Below are 26022 nucleotides of genomic sequence, written 5' to 3' on the forward strand. Positions count from 1 at the left end.
GATTAGTCCCCTCAGGGCCCTACACGGCCCTCCACTGAGCAACCAGATGGTCTTTTGTGGAGTCAGTGAGTAACAGCAAGAAATCAACGGAACGACAACAAAGAAATTATGCATATGTTGACAACAGATAAACACATTCAAGCGTCTGAGGTTTTCCTCAAAAGTGAGATTAACTCTTAGGTATTCTACGGTGGCCGAGAGAGCTCAACGCGCTGCAACTTAAGAAAACACATGCAAATAGAAAAACGACAACAAATTAAGAAAACTTCTTCAAGTTTGACCACACAGGCGCTGCAAATCCTCACAACGCAAACACAAATACGGAAACATGCTGCAAATTCTCACAACACAACCAAACACAGAAACGCGCTGCAAACACAGAAACGCGCTGCAAATAGCGCGGACCACAACGGAAATGTTTCAGGGGGACCTCAAAAAGTGACGAACCCAGCTGGGACCTGATTATTTGTCCAGTGGCTTTTGGTCAGAGTAGAGGTGTTGTCGGTGAACTAAAAGGTGAGTTTTTTGTTTATTTTAACATCCTGATCATACGATTCACTGGTCTTTTGGATATTATTAGACTAATCTGACGAATTACACACTTAACTGTGAAACATTATTAACTTAATTGCAAATAAATATATAAATAAATAAATATATGCAAATAAATATAACGTTCAAAGTTCACGAAAAAATTCTGCAATGCTTCATTAATGGTTAAAATCAGGTCAAAATTCAGGTCCCTGCTGGGTTCGTCACTCTTTGAGGTCCGCCTGAAACATTTCCGTTGTGGTCCGTGCTATTTGCAGCGTGTTTGTGTATTTGCAGGGCGTTTCTGTGTTTGGTTGTGTTGTGAGAATGTGCAGTGCGTTTCAGTATTTGTGTCTGCGTAGCGAGGATTTGCAGCGCCTGTGTTGTCAAACTGATGAAGATGTTTTCTTAATTTGTTGTCGTTTTTTTCTGTTTGCATGTGTTTTCTTAAGTTGCAGCGCGTTGAGCTCTCTCAGCCACCGTAGTATTCCCTCTTAAGTACTTATTCTCTGTAGGGCATAATTTACCATTCCCAAGCATGAGTAAAAATGTAGTAACAAATGAAAATACTGCATCAACAAAGACTCCACATTTTTGTTATCTACTTATCTACATTTTTTTTCTGTTCATAATGTACATCCAACCAAATCTGAGTCATATACATAAAAACTGTCATTCCCATTTTAAAAATAAATAAATAAATAAATAGTAGGGCTGTCAAATGATTAATCGCGATTAATCGCATACAAAATTAAAAGTTTGAGTTTGCCCAATATATGTGTGTGTAATGTGTATAATTATTATGTAATTATAAATACAAACACATTCATGTATATATTTAAGAAATGTTTACAAGTATATGTATTTATTATAATGTATATTATATATAAATAAACATTTTGTGCATAAATAACATATTTCTCTTAAATATATACATTAATTAGTGTGTATTTATATATACATAATAATTACACACAGTACACACACATATATTAGGCAAACTCAAACTTTTATTTTGTATGCAATTAATCGTGATTAATCGTTTGACAGCCCTAAGATATAATAAAAAGTATACTGCTTATTGTGCCTATTATATAACTATCCAATAAATTATAAGTGATTGTATGGGTCAAAATGATCGATTAGGGTCCAAAAATCATTAGGATATTAAGTAAAGATCATGTTCCATGAAGATATTTTGTACGTTTCCTACCGTAAATATATCAAAACTTTTTGATTAGTAATATGCATTGCTAAAAACTTAATTTGGACAACTTTAAAGATTTTCTCAATATATTGATTTTTTTACACCCTCAGATTCCAGATTTTTAAATAGTTGTATCTCCACCAAATATTGTCCTATCCTAACAAACTTATTTATTCAGCCTTCAGATGAAGTATAAATCTCAGTTTTAAAAAACTGACCCTTATGACTGGTTTTGTGGTCCAGGGTCACATGTTATATTATTCTACATATAAATATTATTTAAAAAGAGCTTTGACACTTTAACTTGAATAAAGCAGAAATTTTACTCAGTAAAAAACAATGGTTATCACATGCTACCAAATGTTAAAAATACACCACTCGGTTTCCACCATATCGCTTCGATCAGTGTACAGTACCTCTACACTTACTTCCTGCCTCCTGTTAAACCTCCAAACATGATTTAAACAGGCAGATATAATGTTTTCAGCAGGTCTCTCTCTGTTTCTGTCTCGCTCTGAGGCTGTGCCTCTCCTTCAGCTGCTTTCATTAACCTACTAACCTCTCTGCAAAATGCCTAATGATGCAGGAACCCTTCCGGTACAAGACTGGCAATATTCATTCCTCCAATCCAAGCTTAACCTCTCTGGTTTGAGCTCTTTTAATCTACCTTGCTTTAGACTAACCTTTACCTGACACAAGCCATTTGGCAATTACAAAGTTAAATCTACATTAATCACACGTTGTAGAATAATGCATATTAATTTATTCAAAATCAATATAGTGGCACAATTTCCAGGCTGTGGTTCTGACATGCGGTAGGCTAATCCATGACAACTTATCTAGATGCTCAGGAAAACACATAAGGAATTCAGTCTCTAATACTGCCACTGTCCTTTCATCTGTGGGAGAATGTCTCCCCAGCAACTATCGCATGGGCTTAATGATTGGACGGGCATATGTTGCCATAGTTACGAGAAGCTCCCATCCTGCTCAGTCTTCCTCCTCTAGCGGCTGACAACTCAGGAAAAGCAGGGCTCCACACAACACATACAGCAACTGACCGTTTTAATGACTCCATCTGCTGCGTTATAGTACACAACTAAAGTGGTCTTAGGATCAGTTGATTGTCCATTTGTTTATTTGCTTTACTCTCTGAAGACTTCTCTGAAGGATCAACAGCCAACGAATGTGATTAAATTCAGGCAAAACACCCATCGTTTGAGTTGGTTTGATGAAAAGTTTAAAAAAATAAATCACATATTTAAAAAAATTTAACAGTCTGCTGAGACTAGCTTGCCATTATAGGAGGATAATCTGCATACGCCTGGAGGAAGAAAAAACATTTTATACAGCCAATTAACTCTCAGCTTTTAAAAAGGATCTGTTCTGACAGACATCTTAATGACCTGCCATTCCCGTTCAGAAGAAGCAGTGCTGAGCAGCATTATTTGATTTGTAAAGTAAACTAGCTGCTCATGAGCTACAGCTCTGAGAAGAATTTGTTGACTATGACAAAACTGTAGACGTCTGTGTTTACTCAGCGGTAAAATACCATTACTTTGGCCCTGAAATCGCAACTAACTCACAGATGAAGACAATTTGCCTAAGAATTCATTCGGCATGCACCAGTGAAAACTATTTTCATGTTTTGGCCAATATCCTATAAATTATCTATTTTGTCCAAATAAATGCAAAATAAAACACATGAATCATTTCAAATCAATCATTTTAAATGCTACAAGTAAATTTACCCATCCCAACATTTATATACACAGCATGAAAAATGAAGAATTTTTAAATATTAACTTTAAAGGGATAGTTCACTCAAAAAATTCTGTTATTACTTTCTCACCCTCATGTCGTTCCAAACCCGTGAGACCTTTAATCATCTTCAGAACACAAATTAAGATATTTTTGATGAAATCCAAGAGCTTTCTGACCCTGCATAAACGGCAACGCTCAAGACATATTCAAGGCCCAGAAAGGTAGTAATGTCTGACAATGACACTGATGTCACACGGACTATTTTAATGATGTCCTTACTGCCTTTCTGGGCCTTGAAAGTGGTAGTTGCTCTCAGATTTCATTAAAAATATCTTATTTGTGTTCTGAAGAAGAACGAAGGTCTTACGGGTTTAAAACGACATGAGGGTGAGTAATTAACAGAATTTTCATTTTTGGATGAACTATCCTTTTAAGTGAGTGTTTAAGGATGGCAAATGTAATCTATATTCAAAAACAATGTAAAGGCACATATGCAATGAATATTCAATATTAAACAATACAGCTAAAAAAAGAAATAAATTATCAGAAATGTTATAAGCATTACTCAAAGTTATCAGGACTGAAAATCTTTACTGCAGCTGGCGAGTGCCTGTTGCAACAGTCACCAGTAATTGTCCATAAAAAAACATTGGCTGTTTCAGATAAACTTCCTCCTTCTTGGAATTCTGTGCACTACTACTGGGCCAATTTGTTCAGAACAATGTCCTTATCACACAGAAGAGCAATGGAGAGAGAAAGGAACTCAAGTGGAACTGTAACTTAAAGGGATAGTTCAACCAAAACTGAAACTCTGTCATCAATTACTCATCATTTTATAAAATTTGAAAAATGCAGGTCACTAGACAGTTTTGGTTACAAACACGTCCAATGTTTAGATAAAATACTCTGAGGGATTTCTCAAAATATTTACTTTTATGTTCCACTGAAGAAAGAAAGTCATACACAGGGTGAGTAAATGATGAAAGAATATTCATCTTTCTGTGAAAGATCCTGTCTGGCAGTTTATGGATGGTGCTCATACTTGTGAGTCACCCACTACAGAGGCTCAAGTGTAGGTGAGCTAGTCTGGATATTTATTGTTCCATGACATTTCACTCAGACATACTGTCAAGCATTCAGCTCAAATGTCGCACACTTAGTTAAAAAGCAGGAGATTTGCTTACAGAAAACCAGAAAATGTGTTTCTGACAGAAGATAAGATTATTCAAACATATTCTTTTTGAAAGCATTTATCTTTGCAATTGTCATGCTGTCTAGTCTATTAATTAGCTGTTTTTGAATACTGGGCACTAACTGAAAATTATTCACTTAACCCTTTAACTTTCACTCCCATTTTTGAACACAGACATAAAAATGCACTATCCAGACTTAAAATTTAATAATTCATGAATGAAAACATTTTTTAATACGATTTTAATGCACTTCTCTGTGGTAATGCAACGTCTGATTTTAAAATGCCTTTCAAAGGATGAATTTTGAGATTTTAAGTTTTGAACTGATATATAATTTCTTATGATTTCTAAAGCATGGTAGGGAAAAAGGCAACGAAGAAAGTCTTTTGTGACAAAGGTCAGAACTCATGTTACGACGTAGATTTTTTTGACATATATTAATCTATTACTTTTCAACACTTTTTTAAACACAAAAATATGGTAAAATATCTATTTAGGAGTCTTAGACCTTTCCAACTATGTATAGTTTGTCATGATAGATTAGGATTTATTTGTAATATGGTGAAGTAAACTTAGGCGTCCCACAGAGAGGACGGTGACAGTTATAGGGTTAAATCCATAAAAAAATGGTTTACATGAATAAAAAATTACGAATATACAAGTAATTCTAATGAAACAATACATGCCATTTATAAAAAAAAAGTGAAATTTGACAAAAAATTATTATATGTGACCCTGGACCATAAAACCAGTCATAAGTCACACAGGTGTATTTGTGGCAATAGCCAACAATACATTGTATGCATCAAAATTATCAATTTTTTCTTTTCTGTCAAAAATCATTAGGATATTAAGTAAAGATCATGTTCCATGTAGATATTTTGTAAATTTCCTACCATAAATATATCAAAACTTAATTTTTGATCAGTAATATGCATTGCTAAGAACTTCATTTGGACAATTTATTTATATTTTTTGCACTCTCAGATTACAATTTTTCAAATAGCTGTATCTTGGTCAAAAATATTGTCCTACACTCTTAAAAATAAAGGTGCTTTACTATGCCATAGAAAGACCTTTTTTGTCTAAATGGTTCAATAAAAAACCTTTAACATTTTATAGTTCTTCAGACTATAAAACGGTAAGAAAGAAACTGAATGGTTCTTTGTGGAACCAAAAATGGTTCTTCTATGGCATCGCTGTCAAGAACCTTTTAAAGCACCTTTATTTTTAAGAGTGTATCCTGACAAACCACATATCAGTGGAAAGCGTATTAATTAATCTTACAAATGATGCATAAATCTCAATTTTATAACATAGAACCTTATGATTGGTTTTGTGGTAAAGGGTGGTGAGCACTTGAGGTGGTGAGCATTTAAATGTCAATACAGAATTATCTGCTTTAAACGTACACTTGTTCAAGAGTCACTTATGTATCACTTATTCTGATATTTTGTTATGTAATGCAATGACATTCATACATATGTGCTGTCCAAAATCATTCTGGCACCACCATATGTCTCTATGATATCAATAGTTGCACAGCTGTGTCCATTATCTGTTTGCATTCATGTAGGCGAGAGAGAAGAGCCAACTAGAAAGCTAGAAATGAGTCAGGAGGTCAGGACAAGTGTGTGACTTCCATTCCCTGCTGAGAGCTGTTAGTCTCCAATCTGACTTTTATTTGAATAGGGGAAATAAATGCACAACCAAATAGAGATTTAATGAGTTTTCTGTGCCTGCACATCTAACAGGACGCCCACAAATTTGCCCTTGCATGAATACGTGTGAGCATGCATGTGTGTGCATGTATGTGTGTGTGAACACAATAGAATGAAAAAAAGCAAAAGAATAAACCTCTAGAGCTGTTTCAAAAGCTGCCTCATGGGAAGATCTCATGAGCTTATGACCGTTTGAATGTGGACATGTACATGCATACACAGGAAGCGACTGTGGCTATTACGCCTGACTGCCTCCCCTTTACACAAACTAACCATCGGTGTGTCCTTGGAAACAGCTGGTTCTCTCATACCTGTGTGTACAGCATCCGCCTCTTTTCATGGCCAAAGCCTGTGTAAACTCCCCTTGAAACTGTCTCCACTGCCTCAGCTTCAGCTGTATCTACATGACCTTGGCCCACATGTTTCTTCCTGTGTGCTCAAGTGCTTGCTTTTTCAATTAACTAGACTATAATTCCAAAGGCTCCTTTCTTCTCCTCCTGTTTGCAAAAGCATGTCGTCAAGTAAAGCTAACCAATGTAATCTACTTGATTGTAGCCCAAACCAAATAGCTCCATTACAAACTATTGATTTTATTCCGGTTTCCAAGTCAGTCATGGATTCCAACAGCCAAAGCATACATCTTACATGCCTTTTGAAATAAAAGCACACCTCAGATCAATAAACCAAGGCTCATTTGAAAAACATAAGCCTACCTTTTTTTGTAGAACTAAAAAAACGGCAGTTTTGAGCTGAAACACCAACAACGTTTATTCCTTCTCTAATTACAGAGGTAGATTATCCATTAATAAAGACTTATTTTTGGGTGGTTTCTTGCACAGTACTATTTTATGGCCTCAAACTGCTTTTAACAGTGTAAGATTTGTAAACTTATACATCAGATACAATGCATTTAGTGTAGGTGGTAAAGTGTTAACCTTCAAATTGAGATTTGGACATTTCCAATCTGCCTCAACACATACAATACAACAACGAATATAATAAAACATTGTCAGATTCACTTTCATCTGTTTTTGGATTAAACTAAACACGCTTTTAGTGCCACAAACTTAATATAGTAACTGATTACTGATTACATGTAATCTGCATTACATAATCAGAGTCCAAAAAATAAGTACTTCTAATTAGAGTATATTACATTTTAGAATGTTTGTAATCAGATTACAGTTACATTTTTATGAATTACATGATTACATATTATTCATACAATGGCAATTATTTGTAATATATTGAATCTGGAAGTCTGGGTGAAAATATCAGCATGTAATGTCATTGTTGTTTTAACGTTTATTAATGTTTGTTCATATAACGCAGGGATTCCAACTAATTTAAAATTGAATGCATTTTATGATGTTGATATCAAAAAAATTGAACATGTAAGTACTTTAGTTAACATCAAATAAGAATGAACAATACTTCTACAGCATTTATTAATCTTAGTTAATGTTAATTTCAATATGCATTATTAAAATCAAAAGTTGTGCAAAGACTGTATTTTCATTAACTTACATAAACAAACATTAGTAAATACAATGTCGTAAATGTAATGTTCATTGTTTGTTCATGTTAGTTAATACATTAACTAATGTTAACAAATGGCACCTTATTGTAAAGTGTTACCCAAATTTTTCTTTCTTTGCTTTTTTATCTCAATATGGTACATTTAATGTTAAGTTTAAAGAGGATGTCATATTGTAGGAGTTCCCTACAACAGGTTTAATTGCATCTAAGGTCAGAAAACATTCAGAGTATACATTTATACATCTGTCATTTCTCAATAATTTCGAAACATTTTGAGCGTAAGGTCTGTAAACCCCTCCCTTCCATAAGCCTACTCTGCTCTGATTGGTCAGCTGGCCAAGACTGTTGTGATTGGTACAAAGAGGAGTACTTGAGCAAGTTAGTGAGCACTGCTATCAATGTTGCCAAGTCAGTGGTTGTTCTTGATGCCCGCGGGTTGAAGCAATCCCAATAACGTCATATTTAGGCCCAAGCGAATTTACCAGAGGAAAGTGTATTTTACAACCCGGACCGTGATTTGCAACAGGGGACCCCCTCGAAACGCGATTGGGCGAGTTTAGGCTAGTTTTGAGTAGCACTTGGGCAGGTTTTGTTGTGAAAACCTCGCAACCCTGGCTACCATTGACAAAGCATGCACCAAAACAATAATATAGTGCTCCAATCTGTTAAAATAATGTCAAATAATGACATAAAAACATCGGAACACTTATGCAAGTGAATTGTGCCCACAGCTAAAGTTTAGCTGCTAAACTGTAAACACTTAACAAAACACTAGCGACAGTGACTAACTGATGAAACAACACAGTTTGTAAACCAAAATATCTCTGCATTCTTTATTATTACACTAAGTGATTAGAACAACGACAGTCTACATTAATCAATTCTTGGGAAATAGTGGGTTCACAGCGAATTATTAGAACTTCAGTAAGAATTTCAGTAAAACAGTAATATCGTGGTTTACCTGGAAACCTAAAGCTGCACTAGGTATACATCACATATTAGCACAAACAGCTTGCTATTTTAAGCACTCAATTGAAAATTTACACATAATGTATTAATTGTACTTACAGGTTGTGGTTCGGTGCTTGTTAGTCCAAATAAAGAAGATTAGATGTCAACGAAGATAAAAGCCAAGATTAAAGAAGCAGTCCTTGTTAAAATGACGAGCACAACAAAAGGTTTGAATTGTGGTATCGTGGAAAAAATTAATTTGAACTACTGATTTTTCACATCATCATCTTTCAGCAATGAAAACAAAACAAACTCGCTTTGATAGCGCAGAAAACAGCGTCTTCTAGACATTATGTAAACACACTAACTAGCAGAAGTGTTTGTGGGCAGATCAGAGTGTTTGTATTTCATGGGCAGAAGGGATTATGCAAATGTGTTACCTAGTGAGGTATATTGGTAACAGCCAGAAGATTCGAAAATGTAACGACTCGTCTTTTGAGAGACAATATCTTTATCATGCACTTTTTTGATTAACAACTTTGCAGACTGATTACATTGAAGGATAGTTACATTACAAACTGCAAAAAAGATATTTTTCAAAAACCCATATAACCTGCTCTTTAAACAAGTTGGATTAAAAAGTATTTTCATCATGTAATCTGTAATCAGCAACAGACTTCAATTTGTAAGTAATCTGCCCAGTTATGTACACACTAGACATTTCACTTTGAAAGTGTTGCAAAACAAGCTAGAACCAACATAATATGTAGCAGAAATGTCACCATAGGCAGGTTTTTTTTCAGTGAGCTTGTAGTGAATAAAACGCAAGCTAAGTAAACAAACAATAACATTATACTGTAAGCATACAAATCAGCCACGTTTGGTTTTTAGCTTCAACAAAAGGGCTGAAAGCGGACTGTCACGTGTTTACGAACACCGGAAACTGCGACTCCACCGTGGCCCCTCTGACCTGTGACAGTACATGCTGAGTGAGCTGGGATTCCTGTGAAACACCCCACAAATGTTGCCCCTTTATCCAATTAACCGGGCCTCAAAGCCCCACGGCTCATCTGCACACTCGGTTCTCCCATCCAAACAAAACTCACAGCACGTACAGAAGCCGAGCTGTCAGTCACAGAACTGTAAACAAACCACAGCGCAACAATGAAACGACAGCGTTCCTGGAGATACGAGCTGCTGAAGCAGCGTATGGACTTCCTACACACACGCACAATAATATATTGCGCGAATCGTGCGATAAGGGGTGGGGTTGAGTTAGAGGTGAAATACATTATTGCTAGAGGCAATTTTTATGGAAGATAAGGGCGAGTGGGCGAATTTGATAGAGCGAGGAAGCGAAGGGGAAAAGGACTGTTATTGTTGAGTAACTTCAAGGCAACTCGTGATGTCATAATGGAGGGAGGGAAACTGCCATTCTCTTTCAATCGCTCCCATCTATGAGCCCCATCATCCCCCACAACTGTGCCCTAGGGTTTGCTATGGGAGGTTGCTATTGGCTGTCGGTTTGATAGTGTAGCTGAGAATAACCACCAACCAGGGGCAGGGTGCCCCTCCACACGGTTTCCACAGCAACCCCTTAAATGCAACGCAGGGACCATGTGGCAACACCAGTTTGAGTGTAAGCAGGGAAAAGTAGCACAAATACAACCTATCAAAAGCTCATTAAACCACAAATGAGTCCATCTCTCAAGGGTTTTACATTCACGTTTTTAATCTTTCATAATCTAAAGGTGTCGGTACCTGGTCACATCACATTCACATTTGTTTTACTTTTTAATTTCTTGACGTCACTAATGTCAACGGTAATTGAGGGCAGTGCTACGGGGCATCACTGAGCTACCATCTTGACAATGTAAGGCTAGAGGATCTCATTACGCAACAGGTCCCTACTTCAGACAGCCCCAGGAGCACAGCCAGCATCATTAAATCTACTGCTTCCAAACACTTGCCAAACTGCTATTAGGTCAGAGGCAGAGAGCTCTGCTTTAGCTCTTAATGAAGTGCCATTACTGAACAGAATCTATTGGAAATAGTATATCTGACCAAAATCCAAGGCAGTGTGCAAGCTTTTCCTATAATTAAAAGATGGTTCTCAGAGGTCATAAAGTTTACAACGCATTGCATATGGGGGAAAAGACTCTTACCTTGGCAGGTGAAGCATTTGATGTGGAAGTGGACATGCTGCACTCGTACCACTTCTCCTTTGCACACCTCCCGGCAGCGAAAGCAGTGGATTGGTCCGGAGCTCCGTTCACTGCTGCATGAGCTTTGCTGATAGGGTACTACTAGGAAAAAGACAAAAAGGCACTAAGTAACAGACATTAGAAAACAGAGGATGTACTGAATCAACACTGATTCAATGTTTTTTGTTAACTAAAAATAAAAAATATTATTATTCATTTTACTTCATTAAAATAAACTGAAAATCTGAAACAAACTATATAAAATATATATATATATATATATATATATATTTATATTTACGATAATCAAATTATAATCAAAACCAAACACATGTTTTTTAGCAGAGTATCTGAGGTAGGAGCTGTTAAGGCACAGCCCTATTCTGGAAGGGGGTGGAGAGCAGCAGCTCATTTGCATTTAAAGAGACATGCACGAAAACAGTGTGTTTCTGCTTCCACTGAAAATAGGCATTTATAAATGATCTGTGGGGTATTTTGATTTAGGGTTACCTAAATCATTACCTAAATTATATATATATTAGATAGAAAAAAATAAACAAAAATTTGAAATGTTGTCAATTAATGTTAAATGTTGTCAATTAATTAAAATAAAGTTTAAGTTGAAAAACTAAGATAAAATAAAATAAAGTAAATTAAAGTTAAATTATCAAAATGAAAAAAAATGTTTAATTAATTTATTAAAAACTCAAGCAAAAATGAAAAATAACAAAACGAAAATGGAAAATATAAAATAACATTTTCTTAACATTACTATAAACTTATATAAGCAATACTAATACAACCACTAGTAATTTAATAACATACTTTTTATCAAATAACACTACCAAAATGTATGTATGTAATGTATGTAAAAAAAATCTCAAAATTAATATCCATTTTTCATATTCTAATGTTGTGATTCCTAAATGACTTGTAGCATGTAAACCAATAGGTTTTAGAAAAAAAAAATAAATAAAATATATATATATATATATATATATATATATACAAACATGACCTATTTTTTAAACTGTCTCTTGTCTCGAAAACAAATAATTGTCAAATAATTGTCAAAATAGTAATCCTTTAATATCAGCCATAACGCTAAATAATTATTAATTATTAAATAATTTTAGTATCACCCAGAAGTTCAATATTGGCCATGCGTTTGTCTAGAGTACAGTGTGTTAAAGGTGACATATAATGAAAACTGACTTTTTTCCTAGCTTTTTTCTTAGACATAGCCAACGGTTTTTGTAACAAAACATTTTTTTGTTTTTGCGTTGTTAATATAAACTTGAATGTTTATTTTAGTTTGTGTATTTGAATGTTTAAGCACAAAAAGACATGAAAGAGGACTAGTGTAGTACTCACACGCCGTGTGACAGTCAATTTCTGTGTGCGTGCTTCAGATGTGTGTGCTCAGAAAACCCTATATCAGAAGTTTAAACTAATATGGTTTACAACACACATGATACACATGATTTCAGCGTGATAGACATGATAATCAAAACCAAACACATGTTTTTTAGCAGAGTGTGTTTCTGCTTCCACTCAAAATAGGCATTTATAAATGGTCTGTGGGGTATTTTGAGCTGAAACTTAACAGGCACATTCTGGGTACATCTGAGACTTAAAAATGGGCATAATAGGTCTCCTTTAAGACAAAAGTGAAGTATTTTGCATTGTGAAACCAAAAATGCCTTCTATGCTTTATTTGTTGTACCTGTACTACAGCTGTGAGGCATGTGTTTGTCATTATGATGTGCCTGAGGGTTACCTAAATCATTTCCTCTGCTCTCTCTCTCTTTCTGTGTATTGATGGCTGGTGGTTTTGTGCTGATTGCCGTCCTATTAAAGATGCATAACAGGCATTCAAACACTCAGCCAGTGAATAAATCAATTACTGTGCAATCACTGTAGCAAGTGTTGCTCTCGTTTTAGTCTAAACGGATTTAACTGGGGGAAAATGTTCAAAACAGAAGGGCACATGCCCTACCCTGATCTCCACTGTTTCAACTACAATGCTGGCAGCAGGGCATAACTGCCGGGCCTGTGATCAGATTCATCAGCACCGTGTTCCCACAGCTCCCTGTAAAACAGAGCCGGCGACAGCCAGGAACACGCATTAAAATAGAGTCTGGCCTGGTAGAGCATACTGGGAACTAGGTTTGAATGAGGGTTTTGTGTGGATGTTGGAAAAGACAAACGAAATCAGCAAGCACAATGCCTCAAGTCAGGAAATTATACTGATCAGATAAACTTGAGTAGGAAATTTTTCAACAATGAATTATGATTATCAGTGTGCCCTCACATTATTAGGGATGCACCAACATTAAAATTCTGCCAAACACATATACAGCTGAGGTCAAAAGTTTACATCCCCTTTTCAGAATTCGCAAAATGTTAATTATTTTACCAAAATAAGAGGGATCATACAAAATGCATGTTATTGTTTATTTAGTACTGACCTGAATAAGATATTTCACATAAAAGATGTTTACATATAGTCCACAAGAGAAAATAATACTAAAAAACTAAAAATTACCCTGTTCAAAAGTTAACATACACTTGATTTTTAATACTGTGTTGTTACCTGAATGATCCACAGCTGTTTTTTTTGTTTCGTAATAGTTGTTAATGAGTTCCTTGTTTGTCCTGAACAGGTAAACTGCTCGCTGTTCTTCAGGAAAGCCCTTCAGGTCCTACGAATTCTTTGTTTTTTCAGCATTTTTGTGTATTTGAACCCTTTCCAACAATGACTGTATGATTTTGAGATCCATTTTTTCATACTGAGGACAACTGAGAGACTCATATGCAACTATTACAGAAGGTTCAATGCTCATTGATGCTCCAAAAGGAAAAAACATGCATTAAGAGCCAGGGGGTAAAAACTTTTGAACAGAATGGAGATGTGTACATTTTTCTTATTTTGCCTAAATATCATATTTTTTTCATTTAGTACTGCCTTTCAAAGGCTACAGAAGATAGTTACATGTTTCTCAGAAGACAAAATAAGTTAAATTCTAAAAGTTTTCACCCTCCGGCTCTTAATGCATAGTTTTTCCTTCTGGAGCATCAGTGAGCGTTTGAACCTTTCTTTAATAGTTGCATATGAGTCTCTCAGTTGTCCTCAGTGTGAAAAGATGGATCTCAAAATCATACAGTCATTGTTGGAAAGGGTTAAAATACACAAAAATGCTGGAAAAACAAAGAATCTGTGGGACCTGAAGGATTTTTCTGAAGAACAGCAGGCAGTTAAACTGATCAGGACAAACAAGAGACTCATAAACAACTATCACTAAACAAAAAAACACAGCTGTGGATCATTCAGGTAACAACACAGTATTAAGAAACAAGGGGATGTAAACTTTTGAACGAGGTCAGGTGTTATTAAATAAAAAAATTAAATGAACTGTAAAATAATATTGAAAAATCTATGCAATAAACATGTATAAATTGATACACAGGTCAGGTTTTTGCTGCAACAAACAATGTCTGATAATAAAAGATAATGAATTTCGATACTTTTTTTAATAAAAAGAAATGAAAAACCAAACAATGATAACTAAAATCAATCATTTTAGATGCTGAGTGTAAAATTCAGTATCAAAACATTATAATAAACACAATACAAAAAAAGATTATATTCATTCAAAATGAATAAAATTGTACAAATTGTATCTAATTATATGTGATAAATACATAATAAATACACAGCATATTGGTAAGCATCTGAGAGCTGCAAATAGCATTTTTCAATTCAACAAACAATGACTTCTATTAGAAGATCACGTCGCATATTGTCATTCTATTGGAACAGAGAGTTTCATTGACTTTTCTTCATCCACAGCTGAAGAACAATGATTCATTAATGCTGTTATGCCTCCTCCAGTGGCTCAATCTCACACTGGTAATATTGTAAGCACTTATTCCTTTGGCAGTGGGATGCGCTGCCTGGCCGACTTCCAGAGCTGTTTTCTGAATTCTGTGTGTGGCCCTCAGCTCTGCGAGACGCTCTGAGCCCATAGTCTTTTGTCAGCGTAGAGTACAGTACAGTCATGATGCTGTTAAAAGCAGATAACAGCCACAATATCACAAAACCAGAAGCATTTATGATAATGTGCGAGAGCTATTTTCCCCAAAGCTTTGCTTTTCTTTGTGTAAGCGCCCCATAAGCTTTCACATGCAATAATGCACAAATAAACAGAGGTGACAGCTCAAAAGAGAATAAACTACATGCCGTTAAAAAGACAATATGTCTTCAGGCATCATTCATCTGTCATTTATGGGTGTTGCTGTGCTCAAGGAGGGTGGGTGTAAACAGGCTGTGTAATCCTTGCTATATCACATGCACAGAGATCAGGGGAGGACATGCACACAGGATTAAAGTTTTTAATGGCACCTACATTAGATATCTAATGATGCCATTCACGTTTCAGTGGAATGTATTACTATAATGGAAGCTAAAATCCAGATTCGAATGAAATTTAAAAAGAAAACGTCTATTATTAATACAGACTTGAAACAACAAGATCCCCAAACCCCAAAATAGGTCACTCTTACATTTTCAATGGTTTAAACATGTGTTGCCACAAATTCCTCTAGGTTTAAATCTCAGTTATAAAAAAGAATGAAATGAAATGCTTGATATACAAAAAAGGAGAGGCCTAGTTCTTCCGAGAAGCTTCAGAGCACTAATGTTAAGCAATATATAGCAAAGGGCCGGTAACATCCGGCTGAAGGTGTAAGGTGATAACCACAGGACCTAAGGGGCCGCTGCTATTTCTGCCCTCAGCGGAGGAGCCTCCTGCGGATTATAGTCACACAGGATTGTGGGAGAGTGGAGGTGACAAGGCTGCTCTTAATTCCTCCATAGCCAGGCAGAAGAGAGGTGTAAACAAGACCTTGTGGCCAGACACAGTCCACTTATCCTTCACAGTAATGAGCACTGGGTGAAGACCTTTAAATCCAGTGCTAGAATTAATGGCTAAGTAACACTGCCGCTTTCATATTAGAGTCATAACACTAAACTTGCGACAAAAATAAATACTGACCAGTACTAGAAAAACATGTTTTTTAGTGGCATGATATTACTTAAAGGGATAGTTCACCCAAAAATGAAAATTCGATGTTTATCTGCTTACCCCCAGGGCATCCAAGATGTAGGTGACTTTGTTTCTTCAGTAGAACACAAACGATTGTTTTTAACTCAAACTGTTGCAGTCTGCCAGTCATATAATGGCAGTCAATGGGATCCACGGCTTTGAGAGTCAAAAAACACACACTGCCCTCCAAAAGTTTGGAAACGCCCTAGAAAAGTGGGGTTTTTGGACAATATTGGCATGAATCCTTTTTAATTTGTGATAATTTTGCACTGATAATTGACAACACAAACTACGAAAACATATTTTATTACATAAACAGTTTATACATAGAAAAAACTTAAATTTTCAATTCATCAAAATATCCACCATTAGCAGCTATTACAGCTCTGCATAATCTGAGCCTAAATTCATTGTATTCTGAACTTAATTGACAATCAGTTGTTGAAGCTATTAAAGTGTGCTGACCCAAAAACCTGGGCAAAGTTTAAACCAGTAACCAGGCATCACAGCTGGCAAAGGGGCATGTCTAACCTTGACATGTATATATTGCCATTATTATGTAATCAAAATGAAAATTATTATTGCTGGTCTTTAATCATAACGTCAACTTACTTTAATGTATTTGCACCAAAAAAGGATTTATGCTGATATCGTCCAAAACCACATTTTGCCAGGGGTGTTTCCAAATTTTGGAGGGCAGTGTACACAGACAAAAAAAAATAAATTAATCCCTGCGTCTCGTGATATTACAGTGAGGTGTTAAGACACGAAACAATCGGTCTGTGTGAGAAACTGAGCAGTATTTATATAATATTTTTTACCTCTGATCCACCGCAATGTCCAACTGTCCTGAGCGCATTCGCAACAGCTGGCGCGTGACGCTTCAGCGTGCTCTGACATAGTAGACGCATGCACGGAAGGGATCTGTGCTTATCAGTCATTATTTACACAGTGCAGAGATTGTGGGTACAATGGCTACTCAAAATGGTAATTACTTGTGCTTATACTGATTGTTGCAACAGATTAAAAACGAAAAGATTACTTTTGCTTGCACAAACTCATCTGGGAGTGTTGACTTTTCACCGACTCCCAACTTTTGACCCCGATCGACTGAAGTTATGGTTGCTTGCTCTTGTATATGTCAGAGCACATTGACACGCCGTCACACGCTGGCTGTTGTGAACGCGTTCAGGACAGTTGGGCATTGCAGTGGACCTGAGGTAAAAAATGATATAAATACTGTTCAATTTCTTGCACAGACTGATTGTTTCGTGTCTTAATACTACAATGTATAGTCACAAGCTGTAGGGTTTAATTTGGTTTTGTCTGTGTATCCCATGTTGGATCCCACTGACTGCCATTATATGACTGACAGACTGCAGTGGTTTGAGTTAAAAATCTTCATTTGTGTTCTACTAAAGAAACAAAGTCACCTACATCTTGGATGCCCTGGGGGAAAACAAATAAGCATCAATCCCTTTAAACATATCCCTTTAAATTATTAGTTTAGTCAAAAATTACAAATTCAGGCTCCAAACCTATAAGACTTTTGGTCATCTTTGGAACACATATTAAGATATTTTTAATGAAATCTGAGAGCTTTCTGACCCTGCACAGACAGCAACAAAACTGACACATTCAAGGCTCAGAAAGGTAGTAAGGACATCGTTAAAATAGTTAATGTGACATCAGTCAACCCTAATTTTATGAAGCTACGAGAATACTTTTTGCGCTCAAAGAAAACAAAAATACGTCTTTATTCAATAATTTCTTCTCTTCTCATGACAGCTTTCGACGCATGTTCTCGAGAGTCCAAAAACATCTTAATTTGTGTTTTGAAGATGAACGAAGGTCCTATGGGTTTTTGAATGACATGAGGATAAGATATTTTTATTTTTGGGTGAACTGATTTTTTTTTTCATTAAAATTATTTTTTTTTTTTTTGTTTGACTGTGATCATTTCTCTTTAACAGATTTACCATAAAAAGACCATAAAAATCATTCCATGTACCCCTTGGAACCTGCTTAAGAAAAGTGGGGGTATTCAAAGACCTTTTTGCAGTATGTGGGCCTCTGGAGAACCTGACCAAATATGATATATGACTACTGTTCCATTCAACCCAACATTGCTGTCGCAACAGGAGCTGAACTGACCCTGTCAGACAAATGATCACTCAAATAAGCCAAACCCAAGGTCAGACAGAATGAGGTCTGAGGGCCTCAAGGACTTGCTCTGGCCTTCGATCTGCTCTCAGGGTTACTAATGATTTGGGATTTCAACTAAGTTCAGAGAAATGTGTTGGGTCAGGGTCATCTGATGAACATCCCTGGTGTCAATCTATGAATTATGTACCCTCATGGCTTCTACAGGAGATGATTTCTTGGATTCTTTGATGGAGAGCAGCTAGATTGTAAAGATTTACAATAACTATGAGAATCAGCTTGATTTTAGCATTGCTCATTGAGCTGGAAGACAGTACTAGGACACTGTACCAAGCTTGGCCCACTAACAAAGCCTGCCAAAATCACTCTGATAGGTAACTGGGGACTTTAGAGAAGATAAATAACATGGAGGAGCACAAAATCTACTCAAAAAAATGCCAGTTTAGAATAATAAAAATGCTGAGTAATGATCAAGAGATTGTGCTGAAACAGTTATTAAAACCATTCCCCTCTACGCAAATATGGGTTTGTCAAAGCTAAGTGTCTAATTAAGTAGCAGTTTCCTGCACAAGCCACAATCCAATTAGCACATCTAGACACTTACAAGTAGTACTCTTTCTTTGCGAAACATTTTCTACAGCACATGCCTTGCAGTTATTGTACTGGATTGATAGTGAAAAGCCACTCCGTGTCCATCTACTGGCTTTCATTTCTGCGTGGCCCTACAGAAAGAGCTCCATCAAAGATATTACCCCGTATATGCAAGCCAGGGGAAATGCATGGAAAATCAAATCTTTAGAAAGGATCTGTAGGAAATTCAACCCTGACAAGTGTTAGCATGCTGGTGCTTCTCTTTTGTTCCCAGTGCTGCTAAATCATGCCGTTGGGTTACAGGAATGACAAATGGGTGCTGACGCTGGGCCGGACTGCACTCCAGATGGGATGAGAGTGTGTTTACGGTGCCATAGTGGGTCTACGTCTGCTGACACACTAGCTCAGATCAAATCAACTCCCAGGTAGAGCTTATGCATTATGCAGATAGATGCTACAGAGTAACATCAAGGCAGATGCATAGTGCATAATATTTTTTTCTGGAAAGTTGCCATTATAGCTGGAGGGGGCCAATTTTTACGTTTGTAACCACTACTTTTTGGGAAATAATTATTACATTTTAAAAGTTTCGGCCATCATGCAAAAACAAAAATTAAACCGAATGACCTCTAGCACCCCAATCACCTACACTCCTAAAGGGATAATTCACCCAAATATTAAAATTTTGTCATTAATAACTCACCCTCATGTCGTTTCCAAACCCGTAAGACCTTCGTTCATCTTCAGAACAAATTAAGATATTTTTGATGAAATCTGACAGCTTTTTGACCCTGCATGGACAGCAACTACCATGTTCAAGGCCCAGAAAGGTAGTAAGGACATTGTTAAAATTGTCCATGTGACATCAGTGGTTCAACCTCAATGTTCTTTTTGTGCACAAAGAAAACAAAACAACTTTATTCAACCATTTCTTCTCTTCCGCACCAGTCTCTAGTGAACACGCATTAAAAACTGACACTGAAGAGAAGAAATCATTGAATATAGTTGTTATTTTAGTTTTCTTCGTGCACAAAAAGTATTTGCGTGTAACATTATGGTTGAACCACTAATGTCACATGGAGTATTTTAACAATGTCCTTAACTACCTCTCTAGACCTTGAACATGGTAGCTATGTTGCTGTCTATGCAAACTCTCAGATTTCATCAAAAATATCTTCATTTGTGTTCTGAAGATGAACAAAGGTCTTATGGGTTTCGAATAACACAAGGGTGAGTAATTAATAACAGAATTTTCATTTTTAGGTGAAGTATCCCTTTAAGACCCCCTGTGGAGAAAATCAAGTTTTTAACTTTACATGTCTATGTAACTCAAAGTTTCCATGGATGTTAAAGATAAAACATTAGATTCTAATAAAGAACCTTTCAGAGTGAACTACTGAGTAGGAGTCGACCAATTATCTGTTCCGATATAAAGCATTTTTATGGTTTTGGTACTGGTCATTTTCAAACATGATCTGCCAATAAAATCATTTAAAAGCATTTAAAGAAAGTTTTTGTCAGAGCCCTTGCTATTCTTATTTATTCTGACATTCATTTTCATTTTTACACCAAACATACATATATATCAGTTCAAAATATCGGTTAATGGTCTACTTAATCAGTAATAAGTGGTATCGGCATCAGCCCTATAAAACACATTTTGGTTGACCCCTACTACTGAGAAAACTTAATTCACTTAAAGTCACTTAATTAATATTCATGAACCAAACTGAAAGTAATCATGTGTCCCCCATTCCCACTTTTCAAATCACTCCTGCATTTATAAATCAGTTTTTGCAATTAATAATGGGCTGTCATAATGACAGTAAATTAATCCAATATTTTCATTTATGAGCACGTACCACATAACAAACTAATTCCATATGCTAATATGATGACAGTTAATTAAATTGCTTTTGTTTGTTCCTAATACTGACTCATGCTCACTTTATTACCACAAACTCCATTAATGGCAATAGAAAAAAGTGCATTCATTTTACAGATGGCTAAAAAGGCTTCCGCTTATGCAGATTGCTGTTGCATGGAAAGTGTTGTTGGCAAGGTCTGAAAATTGAAGGCAAGTCGGGTTCCACCTCATTGCTCTCCACAGGGCTGGCATGACAGGACATGGAGGCACTTCTATAAGTGTGTGTGCTAGTATGTGATTGATGCTGAGTCGTGAATGCTGACACAGAAAGAGCAGGGTAGGATGACTTCAGAAACCTTAGGCTAGACTCTCAGTCACATTCATTGGCCGATTGTTATGTCACTTAAATAATATTTATAAAATATGTACCCCTCCTTTGCAAATCCTGATAATAAACAATTGCTACCTGTTATTTACTATAGAAGGCACAGAAACTCTTGATAGTCACTCAGGAGGATCAAACGGAAGAACAAAGAGAGAAAGAAGACAGAAAGCACAGGGAATGGAAAACAGATTGAAGGCACATTCCGCTACTCGCTTGTTTGTCTGTTCTCTCAGTGGTGCAGAAAATAGAGGGCAGGTGATAATGGCAGTTGACCATAAGAAATGTAGGGAGCAGCAAATGAAGAGAGACCAAGTGACCTCGGTGTAATTGCTCGGCATTTTCACTGGCTCAAGGCAATCATGCCCAATGTAGTGTACAGCATGCCATTGTGCACAGCTACCGCTCCATTCAAATGCCATATGTCTGCATGGGTGGCTATCAGGTATAAGTTTGAGACTTGGTGTCAGAGACTTTCTATTTACATGTTTGAGCTTTACGTGCATGTTCTGCAAAACACTCCAGGTCTCTTGTGGACCACACATGCCTGTTCATTTGTTGGTAGCTCTCCAACCAGTCCTTTTTTGCCATGAGACACAACCCGGCCACTGCACTTATTCCCTTGCCATCTGTCTGCAGCTGAAAACACTCGCTCTCCATACGGTAGCACGCTGGTAGCAGCCCCATCCCCAGCTGACAGGCAAAACGCTTTGAAAGAGTGAATAAGGCAAGCTCAATTGGCTGATGTGACATTGTTTTATCAGAGTGCGCTGGTACTGCGAGTTCGGTGTCCTGAACTAAGGGGAGAATAGTGGAGGGGATTAGTTTAGAGAGTTGGACACATGTGGGCAAAGCTTGTCCATCCGCTCATCAGCTGAGAATGCAATTTAGCAGCTTGCTGCAAGAATGCAAACCATTTCTAATCGCAGAACAGCACTGCATTTGCCAAATAGGTACAACAAACGAGAAAAAAAGAAATGGCTCTGTTGCCCATCGGCTTTGTTTTTAAGGTTCTGCTAAACTTTTTCCATAAAAGGATCATTATGAGAAGCAGCGGCCGGTCATGCCCTTGCAACATCAGCTGACTGAAGCACAAGCCTCAAAGGAGAGCTGGTCACCAATATGAGCTTGCATTGGCCGGCTCTCTCTTTTCATCTGACAGATTTCTATAGCATGTAATCAGTAGTGATAATTATGAGAGCTGAGTTAATGCAACCAAGCATATCCGACTGGCACCGAACTAGACGCTGGTCACCCAGGTCTAAGTTTTATAACATTTCACAAGACTTTGCAAATGGAGTTTGTCAGAATCATTTTCTACAGCTTTTTAAATTGACAGTTTGTGCATTTTCTTTGATGAACAAAGTGAGTTTCAACAGAGATTAAAGGAATAAATCCTGCTCATCAATCCTGAGCACGAGGCTCGTTTGTAACACTGACTAAAATAATAGTAACAATAATATTGTTAATAATAATAATACAATTTTTCTTATTATTATAAACTTTGCATCAAATTAAATTATTAATAATAAGAAGAAAGCATTATTACTATCTCAAATAAACCTGATTCAGTGAGAATGTCTTTGGGACAGGTCAGGAGCAAGAGGTCAGATGCTTGAATAAAACAAATTGCTCTTATTTCACAAGGTCAAGATTAAGTTTATGTATTTTATTTTAAAATGAGATTTCTATCTGCTTCGCATTAGTATTTCATTAGTCTTTGCAATTAGAGCAAGGTAACAATGCCAAGAATTTACTCACCACTCGTGCTCATGATGCTGAGACAATAATCCAAGAGTAAAATTTAATATCCAGACAGCAGCAGTCGCCTATTGTTCCACCGATAAAATCCAGTTATTGAGCCTCAGCTTCAAGTCAGAGTCGAACCGTTAGAGTGGAGTAGAAACTCGAGGAATAATTAATAAATATGTTAAAGCTCCCACCGTTATTCCCGGATCACAGGAGGGCAGTGATCACTTGGCTAAAATAATGGGAACGGAGGGCTTAAAGTACTGCACCCCGCGAGTGCAGGGCGGACGACCGGCCTCAAATAAAGCGTAATGTTGCCTAGTCACAATCCATGTTCTGCTGCCGTTTCTCGCGTATAGCCTGAGACAGTGCTGAGCCGCGCTCAGTGTTGCGTACAGTGGACGAGGCGCTGTCACTGTACTCTCGCATCTATGGAAGAGCGCTCCGGGGTGACGTCAGGCAGCGGACTGGCAAGCGAGCGCGGAGCAGCGTGTTTCCTCACAACACATCCACCACTCTGCAAGCGCTGGAAACAGATTCGTTGATTATAATGGCAGCGCTGTGTTTTTGCCTTGTCGCTTGCGGCGGATTTGAGGTGTGAGGTCACGCAGGGGGAAAGTTGAAGGGTAGGGTGGGTTTTCGCAGATTACGGCATTTACTGTATATAGATGTATAGCGCCCTCTTATGCGGAGTTAGAAAAAACACAGTGTAAACACAGCAAGCAAATTGGCTTAATTTAGGAACCTGCCAACCACAAAAGCTTCTTACTATGACATTAACCCGTTTAGAGCCGAATTATGTTCCAGAAAAATAAAAATGATTTATTTCTATTCTATAACTTAAGCCACAAATGTGACCATGGACCACAAAACCAGATTTTTTTTTTTTTTTAAATTGAGATTTATACATCATTTATACATACAAGCTTAATATATAAGCTTTTCATTGATGTATGGTTTGTTAGGACAGGACAATATGTGGCTGAGATACAACTATTTGAAAATCTGGAATCTGAGGGTGCAAATATTGAGGAAATCGCCTTTGAAGTTGTCCAAATGAAGTTCTTAGTAATGCATATTACTAATCAAAAATTAAGTTTTAATATATTTACAGTAGGAGATTTACAAAATATCTTAATGGGACATGATCTTTACTTAATATCCCAATGATTTTTGGCATAAAGGAAAAATCAATCATTTTTACAATGTCTTGTTGGCTATTGCTACAAATATGGGTCATTCTATAATTAGGGGTACATTTAGAATTTGACAATGTGAAGAAAAAGTTTTCATGTTTCCTAAAAACCCAAACATGACCTTACGGAACTGCTTTGAAACAATCTATATTGTAAATAAAGGTGAATTGTAGGAATAAGTGCATAAAATACCATCTATGTTTGTTACTGTCCACCATGTTACCTTTACTGCGTAACACAGTTGACAGGTAACTTAGTTGACATTTTTAGTGTTTTGGGCCTATACTCAACATGGAAGCCTAGAACTACAGAGCATATGGTGTTTAAAAATACATTTCATAAAACATAAGTTTAATTTAAATGGTCTTGTTAATTTGCAGCAGTAATACTTGTGTAACACTGTTGGCAGTCAATTAATCCACTCTTAAGACAGGTTTGCTAGTTTAACCAATATTAGGGGAAAGAGAGAGAACATAACTTCTTGTGTTGCAACCATGTGCTTCTAGAGAAAATATATCATCATACTGTGCAAATTATGCGAGAATAGGTAGAGAATTGACGATGGTTTTTCAGACACAAATAAGACAAGTTCTATCACAATAAACACTATTTTTGAAGCGTACACCTTAAATGTATTGATAACCTAATCTAACTGAAGGGAAAACTATAAAATTCATTTATATTTGAGGTAATATTAAAGCTTAAATGCAGAGTAGAATGAGCAACTTTACAAATTCGGACAGCTGAATACCAGGGTTGTATGTGATTTGAACATCATTTTGGAACAAAAGATATTGCATATAGTAGTGTGATTGGAAAAAATATAATTGTGTACTAGAAAATTAAGCATCAAGGATTTATACTGATGAAAATATATTGAAAATATACTTCACGGATATGAGATGTACCCACAACTATAGAATGACCCATATACTACTTACGTGCTACTTACGACTAGTTTTGTGGTCCAGGGTAACAAATGATAATCCAAAAAAATAATAAAATAGCTAAAAACAACTAAATAATTTTAAACTGACACCATCTATAAATGTCATCTAAATAATTATAATAGAATTGTGCCATGTTTTCTGCTTTGTGTCCAAGGTCAGAAATATGATTTTTAGGCCAAAAATGAACCAAAGTGTGACACAATGGTCATAGATTGTTTAAGCAGCATCTAAACTAATAATAAAACATCATGAACTACATAATTCAGGCGTATAGTTTGAGACATTAAAGTGTTAATTAACCCAAAAATCTTTTCAAAAATTGAAATGTTTGTCATTAATTACTCACCCTCATGTCATTCCAAACATGTAAGATCTTCATTCATCTTCAGAACACAAATTAAGATATTTTTGATGAAATCTGAGAGCTTTCTGGCCCTGCATAGACAGCAACACAACTATCAAGGCCCAGAAAGGTAGTAAGGACATTGTTAAAATAGTCCATGTGACATCAATAGTTCAGCCATAATGTTACAAAGCTACAAGAATACTTTTTTGTGCACAAAGAAAACAAAAATAATTACTTTATTTAACAATTTCTTCTCTTCCTTTCAGTCTTTGATGCATGCGTGTGGTGCTGCTGACGACGAAGGAGCCGGCTGACATGGAAGAGAAGAAATTGCTGAATAAAGTCGTTATTATCTTATTGTTATAGCTTAATTTGTGTTCCGAAGATGAATGAAGGTCTTGGGTTTGGAGCGACATGAGTAATTAATGAGAGAATTTTAATTGTTTGGTGAACTATCCTTTTAACGGAACAATATTAACCTAATTCTTACAAACCACTATGGACAATATGTATTCGGTAGACTGAATCTTTTCTGTTGGCAAAAATGGTGAAAATGTTTT

General features: G+C 36.3%; 1 protein-coding gene across 4 annotated transcripts in view; it reads right to left on the bottom strand.

Moving 5' to 3' along the window:
- The window catches only part of ablim3 (actin binding LIM protein family, member 3), a 75324-nt gene extending 51766 nt beyond the window's left edge, over positions 1–23558 (bottom strand). For 3 of the 4 annotated variants that reach the window (XR_007829070.1, XR_007829069.1, XM_051127720.1), the window contains exons 1-2: positions 22983–23558; positions 11072–11212 (exon numbers count right to left, since the gene is read on the bottom strand). Coding sequence is in view for 1 of the 4 variants with exons in the window: in XM_051127720.1 (XP_050983677.1) it covers positions 11072–11212; positions 22983–22995 (154 nt within the window). In the remaining 3 variants the exon portion in view is untranslated. The remainder of the gene's footprint in view (positions 1–11071; positions 11213–22982) is intronic. The other variant, XR_007829068.1, reaches the window with a different exon arrangement.
- Between the last annotated feature and the right edge of the window lie 2464 nt (positions 23559–26022).

Source organism: Labeo rohita, chromosome 14 (assembly GCF_022985175.1).
Source record: "Labeo rohita strain BAU-BD-2019 chromosome 14, IGBB_LRoh.1.0, whole genome shotgun sequence".
Taxonomy (NCBI): domain Eukaryota; kingdom Metazoa; phylum Chordata; class Actinopteri; order Cypriniformes; family Cyprinidae; genus Labeo; species Labeo rohita.